The sequence below is a fragment of the Rana temporaria genome, chromosome 6 (genome assembly GCF_905171775.1).
Source record: "Rana temporaria chromosome 6, aRanTem1.1, whole genome shotgun sequence".
In the NCBI taxonomy this organism is placed as follows: domain Eukaryota; kingdom Metazoa; phylum Chordata; class Amphibia; order Anura; family Ranidae; genus Rana; species Rana temporaria.
The window spans coordinates 153,408,605-153,427,835 of record NC_053494.1 but is presented as its reverse complement, the minus strand read 5'-3'; the positions used below and the strand labels follow the sequence as shown (position 1 = coordinate 153,427,835).

General features: G+C 45.5%; 1 protein-coding gene across 4 annotated transcripts in view; it reads right to left on the bottom strand.

The window, feature by feature from the left end:
• NCKAP1 (NCK associated protein 1) overlaps nt 1-19,231 on the bottom strand; it is a 189,948-nt gene that overhangs the window by 85,652 nt on the left and 85,065 nt on the right. For all 4 annotated transcript variants that reach the window (XM_040357629.1, XM_040357631.1, XM_040357630.1 and 1 more), the window contains 4 exons: nt 16,767-16,857; nt 13,334-13,471; nt 6,723-6,771; nt 1,926-2,082 (listed from right to left, as the gene is read on the bottom strand). In XM_040357629.1, coding sequence (XP_040213563.1) covers nt 1,926-2,082; nt 6,723-6,771; nt 13,334-13,471; nt 16,767-16,857 — 435 coding nt within the window. The remainder of the gene's footprint in view (nt 1-1,925; nt 2,083-6,722; nt 6,772-13,333; nt 13,472-16,766; nt 16,858-19,231) is intronic.

The following is a 19,231-nucleotide window of genomic DNA, read 5'->3' as shown; positions in this document are numbered from 1 at the left end:
CATCAGTGCGTTGCACCAAATTTATGATCACACAATTAACGCAACACAAGGATTTGCATTAATGGTGTGAAAACTCTGAGACTTGGTTCACACTATCTTCACAGCAGGGATCCAGTCCGCTTCAGGTCAGGTTTCAGCCCAAATTTTTGGCTGCATTCGAACCCGAAATGGACCAAAAGACACACAGGACCCCTGTGCAAATTCGCCCTGGAGCCGCAGCAGAGATATGTGAACCGGCTCCATAGAGAGCCAGTCAAAATCTCTTGCTATTGCAAACCCAGCCTTAAAGTTCAACTTCTCTTTTGCATATATTTCTCAACCTACACAAGGTATATTAATCCACTTCGAGTAAATGCCTTTGCAAATCCAAATGTTTCCCTGTAAAGTAGCAGCGACATCACATAACCTGTGTAGACTGCAGAGCTGTGGGAGGAACCCAGAAGGGCAACTCAATAAATGCGGTCTGAAGGCGCTTTAAAGGCGTTTTTTGTGTTAAAAATAGCACATGTAAACAACCTCTTCTGCAGCCCCAGTGTGAAAGTCTGAGTACTTTCACATTGTGCGCTTCACACTGGGGCAAGACGGGGAAAAATGTTCTGCAAGCATCATCTTTGGGGCAGTGCAGGAGCGGTGTATACAATCGCTCCTACACCGCCCGTGCCCATTGAAATTAATGAGCGCCATTTTCAAAGCGCTATGAAAGAATCGCTAAGCGGACGGTTCTAACCCCTGCTGGGGGGTTAAAAGTTCCCCACTATAACAGCAGTAAAGCATCACTAAAACTAGCGGCGCTTTACCGCTGACAAACCCGCCGCTTCAGTGTGAAAGTGGCCTTAAGCCTGGCAAACACCAATTGGTTATTTTTTTCGTTCAACATCAAATAACTGACAACTCTGGTCGTAGCCGCTGTACCAACTGTCGACGTTAAAGCGGAGGTTCACCCTAAAAACAATTTTCTAACATTACATTGTGCTCACTCTCGACATTGACAGTACGCCATTTATTTATTTTTTTGCCGTACATACCGTTGTATCGCTATTTTCCCCGCCGGCTTCCGGGTAGTGGCTCCCGCGGGAGTGGGCGTTCCTATGCACAGGCTAAGTGATTGACGTGATGACAAAAGCTTCCCCCCGGCGCATAAGGCGTGTCACGAGTTGCCAAAAGAAGCCGAACGTCGGTGAGCAGGTGCCGTATAGCGCCGACTCGCAGTTCGGCTTCTTTCGGCAACTCGAGATGCGCCTTGGGGAAGCTTTTGTCATCACGTCAATCACTTGGCCTGTGCATAGGAACGCCCACTCCCGCGGGATTCACTACCTGGAAGCCGGCGGGGAAAATAGCGATACAACGGTATGTACGGAAAAAAATAATGTCAGTGTGGGAAAGTATGGTACTCCAGTGCAGCAATATACATGATGGCCAAAGGTTTTTTTTATGTCTGCATATTAAATAGGTTGAAGGTGTTGTAAAGGCAGAAGTTTTTTTTAACTAAATATTTTCTATGCATTAGGATAAAAAGCCTTCTGTGTGCAGCACCCCCCCAATACTTAATCCCCATCTCGATCTAGGGATGTTGAACGAGAGACTTGGGTGTCTGGGACTCTCCCTCCTCATTGGCTGAGACAGCAGCGAAGAGCCATTGGCTCCCGCTGCGAGAGAGAGAGAGAGAGAGAGAGAGAGAGAGAGAGAGAGAGAGAGAGAGAGAGAGAGAGATTGTGGACATCGCTGGAGAGAAAGAGGGATGGGGTTATGGTGGACATCGCTGGAGCGAAAGGGGGCTCGGTTAGGTCATTAGATTAGGTTATAGAATGCATAAAAAAAAAATCTTCTGCCTTTACAACTCCTTTAAGGAGTTAAGAAAATCATTAGCGCTTGCATTTTCAATCGATTCATAAAAGTACCAACATGTAATTTTGTCAGTGACATACCCTCTGATGTTGACAAAGAGGTCTTCTGCTGCCTTGTGGATATGGAAAACTTCATCTCTGTAAAGGGAGAGGCAGGAGCTGCTCTGAAGGGCAAGTTTCCAAAGATTCAGTGAGGTGGCATCTGTGTTTAGTATCCCATGACAAAGAATAAACCCAACTAGAAGATGAGAAAAAAAGAATATATATATAAATGGAAGATACAGAGAGCATCACGCAGCCTGTTACGCCATATAACCAAACACCAAGGATTTACTGCTGCATGCTGTGAATACTGTACTAACAGGCATCTACTCATAAGACAACACCACAGGCTATTTCAAGAGAATAAATATCCTTGGTTTTAACTGAATTTTCTCTCTCTCTTTATATTTGCTGATGGTGGCTTCACATGTGGACTCTCTGACCAGAAGTGCATTCTTTGATCAAAAGTGCCTGAGTTAAAAACCAGGAGTTGGAAACAGGAGGTAAGACAGGAGTCTTCATTATTTTTTTTCAATCACTGATCCAGAACAAGCTTGCAGCTAATAAAGTTGGAACTCTTGCTATATAGATTCAGCGGTGCAGCAGACGCTCTCATCTTAGTCTGCTCACCCCAGGGATAGTGAGAGCAGGACGCTCTCAAACGAGTCGGCTCTCCCCAGGGATAGTGCAGCCAGGCAGGGTCCTCCCAGCTCTCAGCTGCTGCAGACACAGCACAAATAAACAGGACTAAGACCCCCCCCCCCCACACCCACCTAGCCAATTGATCCAGGGTTGCACCGATCGCCGTTAAGGGGTCAGGAAGGAATTTTTTCCCCCGATCGCTGCAGATTGGCACAGCACGCCTGGGGTTTTTCGCCTTCCTCTGGACCAATCAGGGAGAGAAGACTCAACGAGTGACGGCTCACTTGGACAGTCTTCCACCCATCACGTCCGGCGTCTCGCGGCTCTTCCCGCATCCGCGCCAGACCAGGCCTCATTCGCGGCCGCCGCAATTAGGAAAAAGACTGACGACAATGTGACTGGCGACAATGGCTAATCTGCAGACTCTATTCGGGGTCTGAGACAATTCGCAACAGCATTACCAGCCGTCACCAAAAAGGCCTTAAAAATAGAGCAACTTTTGAGATTCGATCGACGATCAAAAATTTTAACTATTTAACCCAGCTCAAGCACATATCATGTGCTTTGATCAACACAAGATCGGCAGTAAAACACCGATTAGAAATCCACGATTTCTTACTACAAAACGATCTAGACTGCCTCTTTATTACAGAAAGCTGTCTCTCAGACGACTGCAACACCATTCTCTGAGAATTGGTGCCAGAAAACTATCACATTATAACGGAAAACAGAATAGGGCAAAGAGGAGGAGGCCTGGCGGTGATCCACAAGAATCACATTACAATCACTAAGCCAGCCCTTCAAAATCCTCTTCCATTCATGGAAACCCTTACTCTTCAACTTCAAACTTCCCCCCAGGAGACTGTTCACATTCTCCTCTGCTATAGGCCACCTGGGCCAAAATCGCAGTTTTTGCCATCATTAACGGAGTTTATATCCACTTATACCCTTAACAGCAAACACCTTTTGCTGCTCGGGGGACTTTAATCTGTGGGCCAACAACACACAGGATCCCATTGCGGACGCCTGCATCGATCACCTGGAGGGATTAGGGCTACAGCAACTTATATGCGGGCCAACACATGCTTCAGGTCACACACTCGACCTAATTTTCAGACAAAATCTGAAAATAAGCATTTTAGAAAATGAACCATTGCCATGGACAGACCACCATGCAATTAATTTCATCATCTCCAAAATTCCCCCAGTGATAAAAGCACCCAAGCCGGTGACAATACACTGGGCTAGATCTCAAAAGAAGCTCCATTCGGAACTCTTCAAATCTACCTTGGGAAACAGAATCAAAACAATCCATCCACATCAAACAGCCGCAGATACACTGGATGCCATAAACGCAGCCCTGCTACAGTCAGCCGATTTAGTAGCACCGAAACGCAAAGCCTGCATCCGAAAAAGAAAGTCCGGCTGGTTCAACAACCAGCTGTCGCTTCTGAAGCAAGAGCGCAGAAGGGCGGAAGCCGTCTGGAAAAGAAGCCCTGCAGAGGATAACCTCATCATCTACAAGGCAATAACAACACGATATCATAAAGAAATCTTCAAAGCCAAGAAACATCATTTTTCTATGGCGATTAACAGCGCCCTAAACCGCCCCCGCGAACTCTTCAAGATGGTCACCCAGACCATGAATCCAGGATGTCTTGAAGTCCCCAACTCAGACACCCAAGAGTTCTGTAATGAACTATCGGATTTCTTCATCAACAAAATTGAAAGAATCCGGGAAAGCATCATGCAAAACAATACCCCCCTCAACCCCACCGTCAATCAACCACAAAACACCCACAGAAACGCTCTACAATCAACAAAGTTCACTCTGGAACCGATCTCCATCGATACCACAAAAAATATCATTGGTGCTTTGCGGAACAGCACATCGCCCAATGATATCATCCCCACCAAACTGCTGAAGGAATGTGCCGACATCCTGGCACCCCCCCATCACACAGCTTATAAACCAGTCATTTAAGGAAGACACAGTGCCATCCCTGTTGAAAGAGGGCACAATCCAGCCCATCTTGAAAAAACCTAACCTGGATCCCAAGGACCCAACTCACCGCCGTCCCATAACAGGCCTAAATGTTCTCTCCAAGATAATGGAGAAAGTAGTGGTACAACAGCTGCAACAGCATCTAGATACCCACAATCTACTGGATCCATTACAATCAGGCTTCCGTCCCAGACACGGGACAGAAACGACCTTACTCAAAATATGGGACGATGCCCTCGAGGCCGCAGACGAAGGAGAATCTTGTCTCCTGGTTCTGCTGGACCTAAGCGCAGCCTTTGACACGGTAGACCACAAACTGTTACTGATGTGACTGGCTGAGGTAGCCAGAGTCGCAGAAGGTGATTTACCATGGTTTTCTTCCTTTCTTGAAAACCGACCACAAACAGTTAAATTGGGTTCTTTCACGTCGGAAAAGCGCACAGTGTCATGTGGAGTCCCCCAAGGATCCCCCCTGTCACCGGTGCTTTTCAACATCTATCTTCGCCCTCTCTTTGATATTATCAGTAGCCAAGAACTACTCTATCACTCTTATGCAGACGATACGCAACTGTATTTTCGCATCTGCAACAAAAAGGATCATCATCCCAGTTTAGAGAAATGTCTCTCTTTGATAGAAAACTGGATGACTAAGAGTTATCTTAAACTCAACAGTTCAAAAACATAACTCCTTATGTTTCACGCCAGCCGAAAGAGTCAACTGGCAACAACCGGGACACCGCCGCCCATTCTGGGCCAAATCATCACCCCTAGCTCCAAAGTCAAAAGTCTCGGGGTCATCTTCGACACCTTCATGACAATGGACGCACAAATAGGGTCAGTAGTCAGCGGAGCGCACCATCTGTTGCGCCTACTACGCAGACTTATTCCATTTATCCCCAAAGACGACGTAGCAGTCGTGGTGGGAACAATCGTGAATTCCAGACTGGACTATGCTAACGCCCTGTACCTCGGACTCCCAAAGTACCAAATCTCCCGTCTGCAAGTCGTTCAGAATACGGCCGCCAGACTGGTGACTGGGGAAAAAAAATGGGAATCAATCTCACCTTCGTTGAGAACCCTTCACTGGCTGCCAGTAAAAGACAGAATTGCATTTAAAGCACTCTGCCTGACACATAAGTGCATCCATGGGAAGGCTCCGCAATATCTTTACGACAAGATAGAACCTCACAATTCGAATCGCGTTCTGCGATCCACCGACCAAAATCTGGTCAGGGTACCAAAAACCAAATACAAGTCCAAAGGAGAAAGAAGGTTTGCTTTTCAGGGTCCTAGACTATGGAACGCTTTACCAACCAGCATTCGGTTGGAGGAAAACCACCTGACTTTCAGAAGACAGATCAAAACTCTGCTCTTTTGATGTCATGAGACACGAACAACTAGCGCCCAGAAGCGATTCAGTTCGCATGCGCCGCGCTTTATAAGTTTTTCATTCATTCATTCATTCATTCATTCGTCTTGCCATTCAGTCACAGTTGTATTCCTTGAACATTGCATTCCAATTTGCTGGTTTAGGCAGAACCCATGGAAGGCTCTCTTTTGCAAACTCATAAGGGAAAAACTAAGTGCAATATGTGGTTCTAAGCCACTATGGATCGGCACTTTGAATATAAAACAGATAGAGGATTTGTAGTGGAAATAAAGCAAAAAACAGCAGCATTTTTATTGTCAACATTTCCATGAGGCTCAGTTCATCTTTCTCAGTCCATCTTTCTTTCACTTCAGAAAGATGAACTGAGCGGAATCAAAACAGCGACAACAAAAAACGGGAACTTTAGAGAGACTTCATTTTTTCATACTTTTTTGTTCATTTTTATTTGACCAAGGTGTTTTTAGATCTTAGTAGCGCAACTTGTTTTTTCTCATTCTTTTTTAGGACTCAAAATCCAGAATGCGTTTTGTTTTTATGGCTGTTTCAGCCTCTTGCGGAATAGAGAGTCAATAGGTCTTGTAGCCCAAGCATTCACCAGCCAACTGTAAAGAAATATTAACAGAAGCTGGCAAAGCAGATAAAAAAAATTAAATAACTTGTGTTTTGTTTGCCAACACAGAGCTCAATATTTTATAGATCGCTTGTCAAGAACATGTATGCAGCAATGAACTTGAGCTGCTTAACACCACATAGCATGCCATTACCTAAAAAAAAGCAAGAAAAAAAAAATAATACTTACAAATGATCCATTTCTCCATTGCGTCCAGGGAAAGGTACTCACATGGCATCTGCAAATAAATAAAATCAATATTTATCACACACTGCTTGCTGTTAAAAGCACTTAACATCTCGCATTCTTTTTCAACCTTAAGCACATGTTAACAGTCATTCAAAATTACAATTTCCTATATATATATATTATATATATACACACACACACACACACACACACACACATACATATACACACACACACACATACATATATATATATATATCTCTCACACACACACACACACACACACACACTTATAAAGCGGAGCTCCACCCTAAAGTGGAACTCTCGCTGATCGGAACCCTCCCCCCCCCCTCCGGTGTCACATTTGACACCTGTCAGGGGGGAGATGGGTGCAGATACCTGTCTAAAGACAGGTATTTGCACTCACTTCCGGCCACACAGTCTCGGGCAGACGTCACCTCCCCAACCCCCCCCCCCCCCCAGTTGTGTTCTGGGAACCCTCGGCTCCCAGTACACAGTGGAAGCCAATCAGCAGGCGTAGCGCGACAGGCGCATGCGCCGTAGGTAACCGGAGCGCTTCACTTCCTGGTTCCCTCACCGAGGATGGTGGGGGGCAGCAGAGTGACGAGCGATCGCTCATCCTCTGCTGCGGACGGCGCTGAACTGCAGGATAGGTAAGTGTCCTAATATTAAAAAAGTCAGCAGCTACAGTATTTGTAGCTGGCTTTTAATATTTATTTTTCCCGCGGACATCCGCTTTAACCACTTGCTGTCTTAATTTGTCACACATTTAAAAAGACAGCCTTTTTGCTAGAAAAGGACCTAGGACACAGTGAGGACAAGTTGCTGAAGTTCAAACCGAGCCTCGGAAAGGGGAAGAAATGGGATTTAAGTGACTATGAATGTGGCATGGTTGCTGGTGCCAGATGGGCTGGTCTGAGTATTTCAACTGCCGATCTACTGGGATTTTCACGCACAACCATCTCTAGGGTTTACAGAAATTGGTACGAAAAAGCCTTGCTAATGTCAGAGGAGAATGGGCAGACTGGTTTGAGATGATAAAAAGGCAACAGTAACTCAAATAACTTGTTACAACCAAGGAATGCAGAATACCATCTCTGAATGTACAACACATCGAATCTCGAAGCAGATGAGCTACAGCAGCACAGACCCCACCAGGTGCCACTCCTGTCAGCTAAGAACAGGAAACTTATGCTACAATATGCACAGGCTCACCAAAATTGAATAAAAGATTAGAAAAACTTTGCCTAGTCTCGATTTCAGCTGTGACATTCAGATGGTAGGGTCAGAATTTGGAGTCAACAACATGAAAGTATGGATCTATCCTGCCTTGCATCAACGGTTCAGGCTGGTGGTGTAATGGTGTGGGGGATACTTTATTGCCACACTTTGGGCCCGTTAGAACCAATTGAGCATCGTTTAAATGCCAAGGCCTGAGTATTGTTGCTGACTAGGTGTATACCTTTATGACTACAGTGTACCCGTCTTCTGATGGATCCTTCAAACAGGATAATGCACCATGTCACAAAGATAAAATCATCTCAAACCGATACTAAAAACAGAGTCCGTAGTGCTTTTAGATACATTTTTTGCCATTTTATTGCTCTGTGTTCCAGGATGTTATTTCCCTTGGGGACTCCATTCCCTAAACTGTGAGAATGCTCCTTCCAAGCCTGTGAAGCTGGCATCAGTTGTCTATAGATATGGCAGAAATTACTTTCCCTTGTCCAAGGCTGGACTGAAAATCCACCAAGCTAAAAGAGTTCTTATAAAGAAGCAAAAAGGAGGAATATGTGTTTGTTCCAGGTCAATAGAATGTTTATTGGAAGAGGGGAACCAAGCAAAAATGAGAAACCTCGAATAAGGCTGCCCAAGGCCCAAGGTCTAGTGCCCTAATCCAGAATCTCTTAAAGGGGTTGTATGTTTTTTTTTTAAATAACAAACATGTAATACTTACCTCCACTGTGCAGCTCGTTTTGCACAGAGTGGCCCCGATCCTCGTCTTCTGGGGTCCCTCGTTGGCTGTCTCGGCTCCTCCTCGCTTCTGGTAACCCCCCTGGGAAGCGCTCTCCCAAGGGGGTTATCTTGCGGGAACGCTCCCGAGTCCTGGACCTGGCCGCTGGCATCGTTGGCGTTGATTGACAGCAGCGCGAGCCAATGGCTGCGCTGCTATCAATCTATCCAATGAAGAGCAGGCCGAGAAGAGCGGGGGGCGGTAAGTAGCGGATGTTTTTCCACCTTAATGCATAGGATACATTAAGGTAAAAAACATGAAGGTTTACAACCCCTTTAAGGTCCAAGCATGTGAAAGTGGGGGGGGGGGCAAGCATGTTTGCCAAAAGGAACACTTGTCTGGGCCTTGCCCAGAATGAAACGCATAGTATTTTGGGAAAAAGGAAGGCTTGAAGGCAGAATTTGAGGTAAAAAATCTGGGCAGTCTTTTGGATGTTTGTGAGATGAGACTTTAAAAAAGGTCATCTAGGTACCCAGTGAGAATTTTTCAGAGGGCGACTAGAGGTGCAATCTCCTTTGTGAATACTCTCAGGGCAAAGGATAAGCTGAATGGCAGTGCGACAAATTGGAAGTCTCTCCCCTACTGAAAAGCGCAGAAAGTGCCGATGTGGGTAAATGGGAATATGTAGGTGCCAGACATTCCAATGGTCTCAGAGGCAAAATGTGGCATTGCAGAGTCCATGTCAAACTCAGGCACACAAAAGATACCCGTTTAACCAATTAATGCCTCTTGTTCCAAATAATTTGAACTGGTTGCTGACCAGCCGCCGTAGGTTTACGGCGGCAGGTCAGCTCCCCTTCGCGAGAGCACGTAGCTATACGTCGGCTCTAGCCCAGTCCACTAGGGGCACGCGCCCCCCGCTCTCCCCCGACTTCCGTGCCCGGCGGGCGCAATCGCCACCGGGCACACGCGATCGCTCGTTACAGAGCGAGGCCCGGGAGCTGTGTGTGTAAACACACAGCTCCCGGTCCTGTCAGGGAGAGAAATGCTGATCTTCTGTTGTTCATACAATGTATGAACAGAAGATCAGTCATTTCCCCTAGTCAGGCCACCCCCCCCCCCCGCCAGAGTTAGAACACACCCAAGGAACATACTTAGCCCCTTTACTGCCAGTGGCATTTTTATAGTGATCCAATGCATTTTTATAGCACTGATCACTATAAAAATGCCAATGGTCCCAAAAATGTGTCAAGTGTCTGCCATAACGTAGCAGTACCGAAAAAAAAAAAAAAAAAAAAAAAAAAAAATGCTGATCGCCGCCAATTACTAGTAAAAAAAAATATATTAATAAAAATGCCATTAAAATACCCCCTATTTTGTAAACGCTATAACTTTTGCCCAATCAATAAACGCTTATTGCGATTTTTTTTTTTACGAAAAATATGAAGAAGAATATGTATCGGCCTAAAGGGAAAAAAAAAAAGTTTTTTATATATATTTTTGGGGGATATTTATTATAGCAAAAAGTAAAAAATATGTATTTTTTTTTCAAAATTGTCACTCTATTTTTGTTTATAGCGCAAAAACTAAAAACCGCAGAGGTGATCAAATACCACCAAAAGAAAGCTCTATTTGTGGGGAAAAAAGGACGCCAATTTTGTTTGGGAGCCACGTCGCACGACTGCGCAATTGTCAGTTAAAACGACGCAGTGCAGAATCGCAAAAAGTGCTCTGGTCTTTGACCAACAAAGTTAAGTAGTTAACGGGGTTAAGTAGTTAAAAAAAAAATTCAACCTTGGGCAAAAATAGGTCAAGTCCAATACAAGATAAAAAAAAAAAAACAACATTGGGGTTGGGTGTCCCGAATAGCTTTTACATAGAATCCTTTGAACCGTCCTCCAGGAGGGACCAGAACAACCACTCACTGAGACAAGATGATCCAGGACAGTCTGTCACTGTGTCTCAGGAAAGACTTTGGCAGGTTTAATAGAACAAAGCGTTGAGGGGTTATAGCTTGACGCTATGTTGTACCCTTTTGTGTGACATCTGAGACCCAGAGCAATGCAAACTGCAATGCAATGCAAACTGCAAATGTCCCCCAATTCTAGTGAGGGAGCCCCTTCATTGGAACGTCAGGTTTGAGGTAAACTTAGTGAATTTTGTGTTCTAAGTCCTGCACCGAATGGAAAGGCTGAAACTTTGGCTTTGAAGATGAAGCCTGCGGAGAGCAATAGGGTGTTCTCGGTTTAGGGGAGGTAAAAGTCCCCATGGGGAGGGGGGGGGGGGTTTGGCTGGGAGTTTTGAGCCTTCCACTGTGGAAGGCCTTTTCCTCCTGTGACCTCTTTTATGAACTTGCCAAGTGCATCAAAAAACAGACACCTTTCAAAAGGTCTACAAGATTCAACGCATATGGACAGAAACGAGAACCATTCTGGAAATTTGTGTCACGACATGTTCTAGGACATCAGCACAGGAAATGTAGGGTGGAAAGAATGTTCAACAAGAACTCCATCTTAGAAAATAGGATCCAGTTGTTTAGTTCTTTAGTTCATTTAGTTACAGTTTGACAAACAGAAATTGCAACACTAGCAGGTTGCAGGGCTAAATCTGCATGGGTAAAAAGCACCTTTAAGGACATCTTAAATTTTCTGTCTGCAGAATCCTTAAAAGGAATGATCATCTACTATATGAACAGCAATATGTTTATTTAAAACTGAATTCCAGGAATTTAGCTCCTTTGTAAAAATGATGGCGCACTATAAGTTGGGTCCAGCGAGGTGCATGACATCTCCTGGGCTTAGCTCTATTTAAATCCAACGGCTTTTTAGTACTCCTGGAAGATGGCTACCGCTGTAGCTCTGGGAGAGCAACGCCGATTCTTCTGAGCGCTGCATCTTTCGCAGGAGAATCACTGCAGCTGCTATGCCCACTCCTCCTCTTTTCCTGCCAAATCACAGAAGCCATGGTATTAAGTGAACACATTTACAAAATACAAAGGCTTCTGTAAAAGGGCAGCAGAGGGGAGAGGCAAGCATAGCTGCTCTGTGTGTTGCTCTGCTGGGGAAACACTCCTGGATCCGAGAGGAGAAAAATAAACTGTCAAATGTAAATCAGAAATAAGAACTTACCTCAGCATGTCTTCACTTTTTACAAAGTGGCTGAATTTCTGGAATACAACTTTAAGGGCCAGTTCACACCAGATGCAGTTCTGTTCAGTTCCGTGTGCTTTTTTTCTGCACAAAATGCATGCACAGTGTTTTCCATGTATTCCAATGGCTCTAGTTCACACCATGCAGTCAGTTTCCGGTGCAGAAACTGACTGCATGGTGTGAACTAGAGCCATTGGAATACATGGAAAACACTGTGCATGCATTTTAAGTGCAGAAAAAAAATGTGCATGGAACGGAACTGCATCTGGTGTGAACTGGCCCTAAGACAGACAGCAAGGTCTACATCAGGAAGTCAATTTTTTTTGTGAATTTTTCTTCCACTATAGCTCAGCACAAATACTTGGAGGCGTAAAAACCACAAGTGTTCCCCAATCATCATAAAGTGCACTCAGTGCCAAGGTAAGCACCAAAGCAGGATCCAGTACTTGAAGCAACATTACAAGCCGTCCCCACATCGTGGGGTCCAAGTACAGTTCCCAGGGTGCTACCGAAGTTACACCAATCTGGATGCGCTGCTTTAATTATTATAGTAGAAGGTAATGAGTATATTGAAGAATTGGTTAAAGAGTAATAACAAAAATAAAGAAAATCTGTTAAAGGGTCACTAAAGGCAAACTTTTCTTTTTTTTTAAATAACAAACATGCTATACTAACCTCCACTGTGCAGCTCGTTTTGCACAGAGTGTCCCTGAATCCTGTCTTCTGGGGTCCCTCGGAGGCCGTCTTGGCTCCTCCTCGCAAAAGCTTTCCACCTTCATGTGAGCGGGCTCGCATGGTGAAAAGCTTTTGGAAGCGCGCTCCCGTGATACAGAGGCAGGCATAGCCGTCGACCATCACTCATCCCCGCCCCCTGGCGCGCCACGTCATCCACCGTCATTGACAGCAGCGCCAGCCAATGGCATGCGCTGCTATCAATCCGTCCAGCCTAGCCAATCAACGGCTAGGCTGGGAACCGAAGAGGATAACTTGGATGCGCACGGGACTTTCGAGGGGTCAGGTAAGTAAAACGGGTGTTCAAGGGGGCCGGTACCGTTGGATGTTTTTTCACCTTAATGCATAGGATGCATTAAGGTGAAAAAACATTTAACTTTACAACCCCTTTAAGCATAGAGGACTTCTCCATGGAGGAAGAGAGAGGTCCATCACATAAGGACACTAGCAAAAAACTGAGGACTCATGGAGGAGGGTGGGGTTATAGAACTATGCCTAAGGGGCATGCCCAGCAAAAATGTTGCTACTGTGCAATCACCCGAAGGTCTATCAATATCCAGCCTGTGTCCTGTAAAAATGAGATGGTCGTTTTCCCCTTTATATACACACACACACACACACACACACACACACACACACACACACACCTTATGTTCTGGAATAGTTTCATTTGATTTTCACATGCTAGTACTAAAACAAAAGCTACAGCAACATGCTTTTGCAATGGATAACAGATGTATCTTTAACAGGCCTACCGTGTCTGACTGAGCGGGGTTCAGCATTGTACTCGGTGCACTGATGAGGCTAAGAAGCTGGGCATTCCTCCATTGTTCTGCTGAAAGGTTTCTTCTTGGATAAACCATCTGAAGTGAAATTAGGGCATCTGACAAAGACTAAAAGGAAGAGTAAAATAGAATGTAGTTATCAATCTCAGAATTAGATTAACAAAAAATATATTCATACAGCAATAAGACAGCAAGGGGTCAATACTGTCCAGCCTAACAGTGGAACATGGATGTCGTCTTTGCATAGCTGTTAAATAATGTACAACGCTGCACTGCTGATTGCAACATAGCTCGGAAATAAATTTTATCCTCCAATAATTTGGGCTATTTAAGAGAAGGATGCACATCTCTGAGGAAATGTGGATAACATGTATCTGCTGAAAGGATGAGGAAAGGAGCCGGTAGTCATTCATACTGACAAAGACAGCCAACGGAAAACACTCACAATCCTCAAATATGGAAATTTGTCTCTCTAAAACCAGGCTGGGGCAACTTACAGGCCAACTGCTGCAAGGGAACTAAAAGGCACAGTTCGTTTCTGGAATATTTAAACAGTCTGATTTTACTGTTGTGGGTTTAGTAACACCAACTATTGCTCGCAGCTCCTCGGCAGTTACTGCAGCACAGAATAGCCCACATTAACCATTATTAAAATTTCAGTTTCAACTTAACCACTTCCATACCAGGCACTTACGCACCTTCCCGCCCAAGACAATTTTCAGCTTTCAGCACTGTCGCAATTTGAATGACAATTGCGCGGTCGTGCTACACTGTACCCAAACAAAATTGGCGTCCTTTTTTCCCCACAAATAGAGCTTTCTTTTGGTGGTATTTGATCACCTCTGCGATTTTTTTTTTTTTTGCGCAACAACTAAAAAAAGACTGAAAATTTTGAAAAAAAAATTACGTTTTTATTTTTTTCTGTTAATTTTTTTGTAAATAAGTAAGTTTTCTCTTTCAATTACGGGCACTGATATGGCGGCACTGACGGGCACTGATATGGCGGCACTGACGGGCACAGATGAGGTAGTACTGACGGGCACAGATGAGGTAGTACTGACGGGCACAGATGAGGTAGTACTGACGGGCACAGATGAGGTAGTACTGACGGGCACAGATGAGGTAGTACTGACGGGCACAGATGAGGTGGCGCTGGTAGGCGGCACAGATGGGCACAGATAGGTGGGCACTGATGGACACTGTGGGGTGGCACTGATGGACACTGTGGGGTGGCACTGATGGACACTGTGGGGTGGCACTGATGGACACTGTGGGGCGGCACTGATGGACACTGTGGGGCGGCACTGATGGACACTGTGGGGCGGCACTGATGGACACTGTGGGGCGGCACTGATGGACACTGTGGGGCGGCACTGATTTACCCATGTTGCCAGTCAGTGCCCATTTGTGGGCACTGATTGGCATCTTTTTTATTTTTTAAAGCTTTTTTTTTTTTTTTCCAGACTTTTTTTTTTTTGTTTGCCCTTCCCTGGTGGTCCCGGGTGGTCCAGTGTGGCGATCAGAGGGGGGGCTGCGCTGATAAACAATCAGCGCGAACCCCCCGTCAGGAGAGCCGCCGATCGGCTCTCCTCTACTCGCGACTGTCAGACGCGAGTGAGGAAGAGCCATCAACGGCTCTTCCTGTTTACATCGTGATCAGCCGTGGTTGAACATGGCTGATCACGTGGTAAAGAGTCTCCGTGAGAGACTCTTTATCGAGATCGGTGTTGCGGGGTGTCAGACTGACACCCTGCAACAACGATCGCCGCGATGCTCGCCCCCGGGGGCGCGCAGCGGCTCAGAATCCTGAGGACGTCATATGACGTCCAGTCAGGATTCTACAACCACTTTGCCGACGTCAATATGTCATTGGCGGGCGGCAAGTGGTTAAAGTAACAATACAAAAAAAAAAATTACAAAAAAAAATTTGTGTACATAACATAAATGTTCTAAAAATAAAAGCAGTATGGCCAAAGCTTTTGAAGGCATACTTCTCTTCTGGGTCACATGAGTGCACTTACTTTCGCGCTCATGTCACCCAAAATCAGCTGACAGCGGGCTATAGCTGTCACAGAGCTGCTCCAGGCTCTCGACCATATTGTCAGGAGCACTCCAGCGGCCTTAAAAGGAGAAGTCCAGCCTAAGCTTGTCTGGCTGGGCTTCTCTTGAGGGTCACAGGAGTGCAATTCATATTGCACTCCTGTGACCCATTTTCAACAGAGAGCGGACTGAAGCCTGCTCTCTGCTGACATCACAGAAATCAGTCCGAGTACGAGTCATCCCGACGATGGGCATTTGGATCCGCCAGGTGCCTGGACTGATACCTGTCTCAGCCTCTCAGCGAGCCGATTATAGCTCAAGACGGACGTTTCCCGCCTCTCCATAGCTCAGCACTCCAGTGGGTGTGGAGAAGCAGCGGAGAGCTGCTGATTGAGTCAGCTATCTGCTCGGGGAGCTGTGAGAACCGAGCCATCAGCAATGATCGCTTGGTTCTCAGTGTAGAGGCGCCGGGGGACAGATGCTGCATCCACCTAGGCAGGTATGATTGAGGGAAAAAAAACAAACCCATACTTCTCCTAACGACAGCTGGCTCCAGCTATTAGCGGATGGCTGAGAGCCAAAGCCAGCTCCAGTGAGCTCTGGAGGGGCAGAGTAGAGAGTGGTGATTGACTCAGAGAAGACAAAGCCGAGTAATCAACGGTCATTTGATCACTCAGTTCTCAGATTTAGAGATGTCAGGGGTCAGCTGCAGCATAGAGAGGAGTATGTATGCAATATATATATTTTTTAACACCCCATACGTCTCCTTTATTATTATTAGAGTTTTTTCTTCTAATGAAAGGTGATCTGCTTGAAAATAAAGGATTGCTGCTATACGATCTCTTTAGCTAAACCATAATGCTCTGGAAAAAATTTACCAAAGTTTTATTTGTAAACAATGACTGCATATAAATTTAAAACAGATTACAAAAAGAAAAAAAGAAAAAAAACACATTTAAAAATTTCCATAAAAGTAACCAATAACGTATTACAGTTTCCCATTAATTGCAGTAATGAGAGCCAATTACTTGTTAAATCCTAAATCATAAAAAGACCATTGCTACAAAAAAAATGGAAAAAGAGAAAGCCAAAATGTCTGAAAAGCGATGTATGCAAGTTGGATAACGGACTCTATATTTAGGTGCCGTATCCACTCCCCTCCTGCAACGCTATAAATGGAATTGCAGCTTTCCTGATCTAGCTTCCAAAGCAGCTCCTCATAACTGGAAAAAGGAACCATCTGTATCGCTCTTTGCCGTGTTCTTCTCCCTGCTTTAGATTTCTGAGCAAAGTAGCACATTCATACTTCAGATATAGACAGAATGTAATATGTGTCATTAATAAAAAAAAACAGTAACTTTACCTTACTGTGGGGTACAAATTCTTCCATCATCTTTTTTAATGGATTTTCATAGTCTACAATCATCTGTCCAAGCCGAGGATACTCCCGATCACTGGTAATGAGAAAGATGCACCAAAAGGTCACAATTTATGACTTCAGACGTCAGCCTATCACTGACCAACTCGGAGTTGGGGCAACTTGTAAACAAAAAGACAAGTTTGACAGCCAATTTTGTATCATACACAAAAAACCTGTCTATATCAGAGGTCTCCAAACTTTGTAAAGGGCAAGTTTACAGTCCTTTAGGCTTTAGAAGGGCCAGACTGGCGTCAGGGGAAGAGGATTGGTGCGCCACCACTGGCGTCAGGGGAAGAGGATTGGTGCGCCACCACTGGCGTCAGGGGAAGAGGATTGGTGCGCCACCACTGGCGTCAGGGGAAGAGGATTGGTGCGCCACCACTGGCGTCAGGGGAAGAGGATTGGTGCGTCACCACTGGCGTCAGGGGAAGAGGATTGGTGCGTCACCACTGGCGTCAGGGGAAGAGGATTGGTGCGTCACCACTGGCGTCAGTGGAAGAGGATTGGTGCGTCACCACTGGCGTCAGTGGAAGAGGAATGGTGCCCCACCATTGGTTTGTTGGAAGTGGAATGGCGCCCCCCCACCATTGGTTTGTTGGAAGTGGAATGGTGCCCCACCATTGATATGTTGGAAGAACAGCGCACCAAAAGGCCTTCGTTTAAAAAAATATATTGAGAAGAGCCTAGTACACTTAATAAGATCACTAAATAAATTCTGTACCTTTATTCCACATAAATTAAGACTGATTAAAAGGCAAGAAAATTTTAAAACAAAAATTAACTAATTCTTTCACTATCCAGCAGGGCATGTCCTCTCCCCCCTGGCTGTGCCTGTGCATTAGAGCCCCCATAAGCTTAAGGAGCTTGGCTTCCGACTGGAGGCTCTGTTGCACAGGCAGGAGAGAAAACTTGCAGCGGTAGATGTCAACACAGGTGTGGGTTCTCGATAAGGCTCCATGCATACTGGCGCTGATAAACTGCAGTTTATTGGAGTTTGGGCGTTTTTTTTTTTTGGGCCCATAAACTCCACGTTAACCTGTTTGTCCATGCACACATGGAAATTTTTCAGCTTTAATGGAGCAGTGGAGTTTATGGGCCGTTTTCTGAAAGGCCGAAAATCGCATTCAAAGTGCCGTTTATTTTATCTCAAACCGCCTAAAACCGCCAAATGCCGATAAACGCTAGTGCAAAAACGCTGAAAGACTCCCTGCAAAGCTACTGGACTTATTCTTGAAGTGACCATTCAATCTCCTGTGCTCTACAAGTACCAGCATTCAATGCACCTAAAGAAAAGCACTCCTGGCCTCTCGCCCTCTGTACTTCTCTGTCCACCTGTTGGCTGATTGATGGAAGTGCCGAGGAAATTTAGCAGCACTCAGAAAGCACGCTCACCATTTCACTTTGCAGCACTGAACAGAAATGTGATGCACCAGTCTCTGACATTAAATGCTCAGGTGAAGATAAAAATACCCAAACATGAACATTTTGTTAAAGTAATTTATTTAAATAACAAACATAATATACTTACCTGCTCTGTGCAGTTGATTTTGCACAGAGCCTCCCAGATGCTCCTCTTCTTGGGTACATCTTTGCAGCTCCTAGCCCCTCCATCCTTTGAGTGCCCCCTCAGCCAGCAGATTGCTACAAGGGGCACCCAAGCTGAGCCAGAGCTCTGTGTATCCATTCAGACACAGAGCCCAGATCTGGCCCAGCCCCTCTCCCACCCGATTGGCTGACCGACAGCTGCAGGCACCGCTGCTCTGTCTCAACCAATTAGGAGGAGTGTACCGGGAGGAGATCGTGGACATCGCTGGAGCGAGAAGGAGTTCGGGTAGGTAATTGGGGGGGCTGCTACACAGCAGAAGTTTTTTTATTTTTTTATCTTAAAGGGGTTGTAAAGGTAAAAGTTTTCACCTTAATGCATTAAGGTGAAAAAACATCTGCAGGTTAGAGGCCCCCCGAACCCACCTTTACTTACCTGACCCCTCGAAAGTCCCACGCCGTGAACGCGTAGGCTTCTCAGCTGTCTTTCCAGCTCATTCATTGGTTGACTGAAAGCAGCGCAGCCATTGGCTCGCGCTGCTGTCAATCACATCCAATGACGCAGCCCAACGGGGCCACCGGCTGGTTCAAGGGAGCGCGCCCGCAAGAACTCAACACCATGCGAGCTCGCTCGCATGAAGGTGTTGAGTCCTTGCGGGGAGGAGCCGAGACAGCCGCCGAGGGACCCCAGAAGACCAGGTTCAGGGCCACTCTGTGCAAAACGAGCTGCACAGTGGAGGCAAGTATAACATGTTTGTTTGTTTTTTCATTTTTTCTATTTAACTTTAGTGATCCTTTAAAGCATGGGTCTTCAAACTATGGCCCTCCAGTTGTTCAGGAACTAAAATTCCCATCATGCCTAGTCA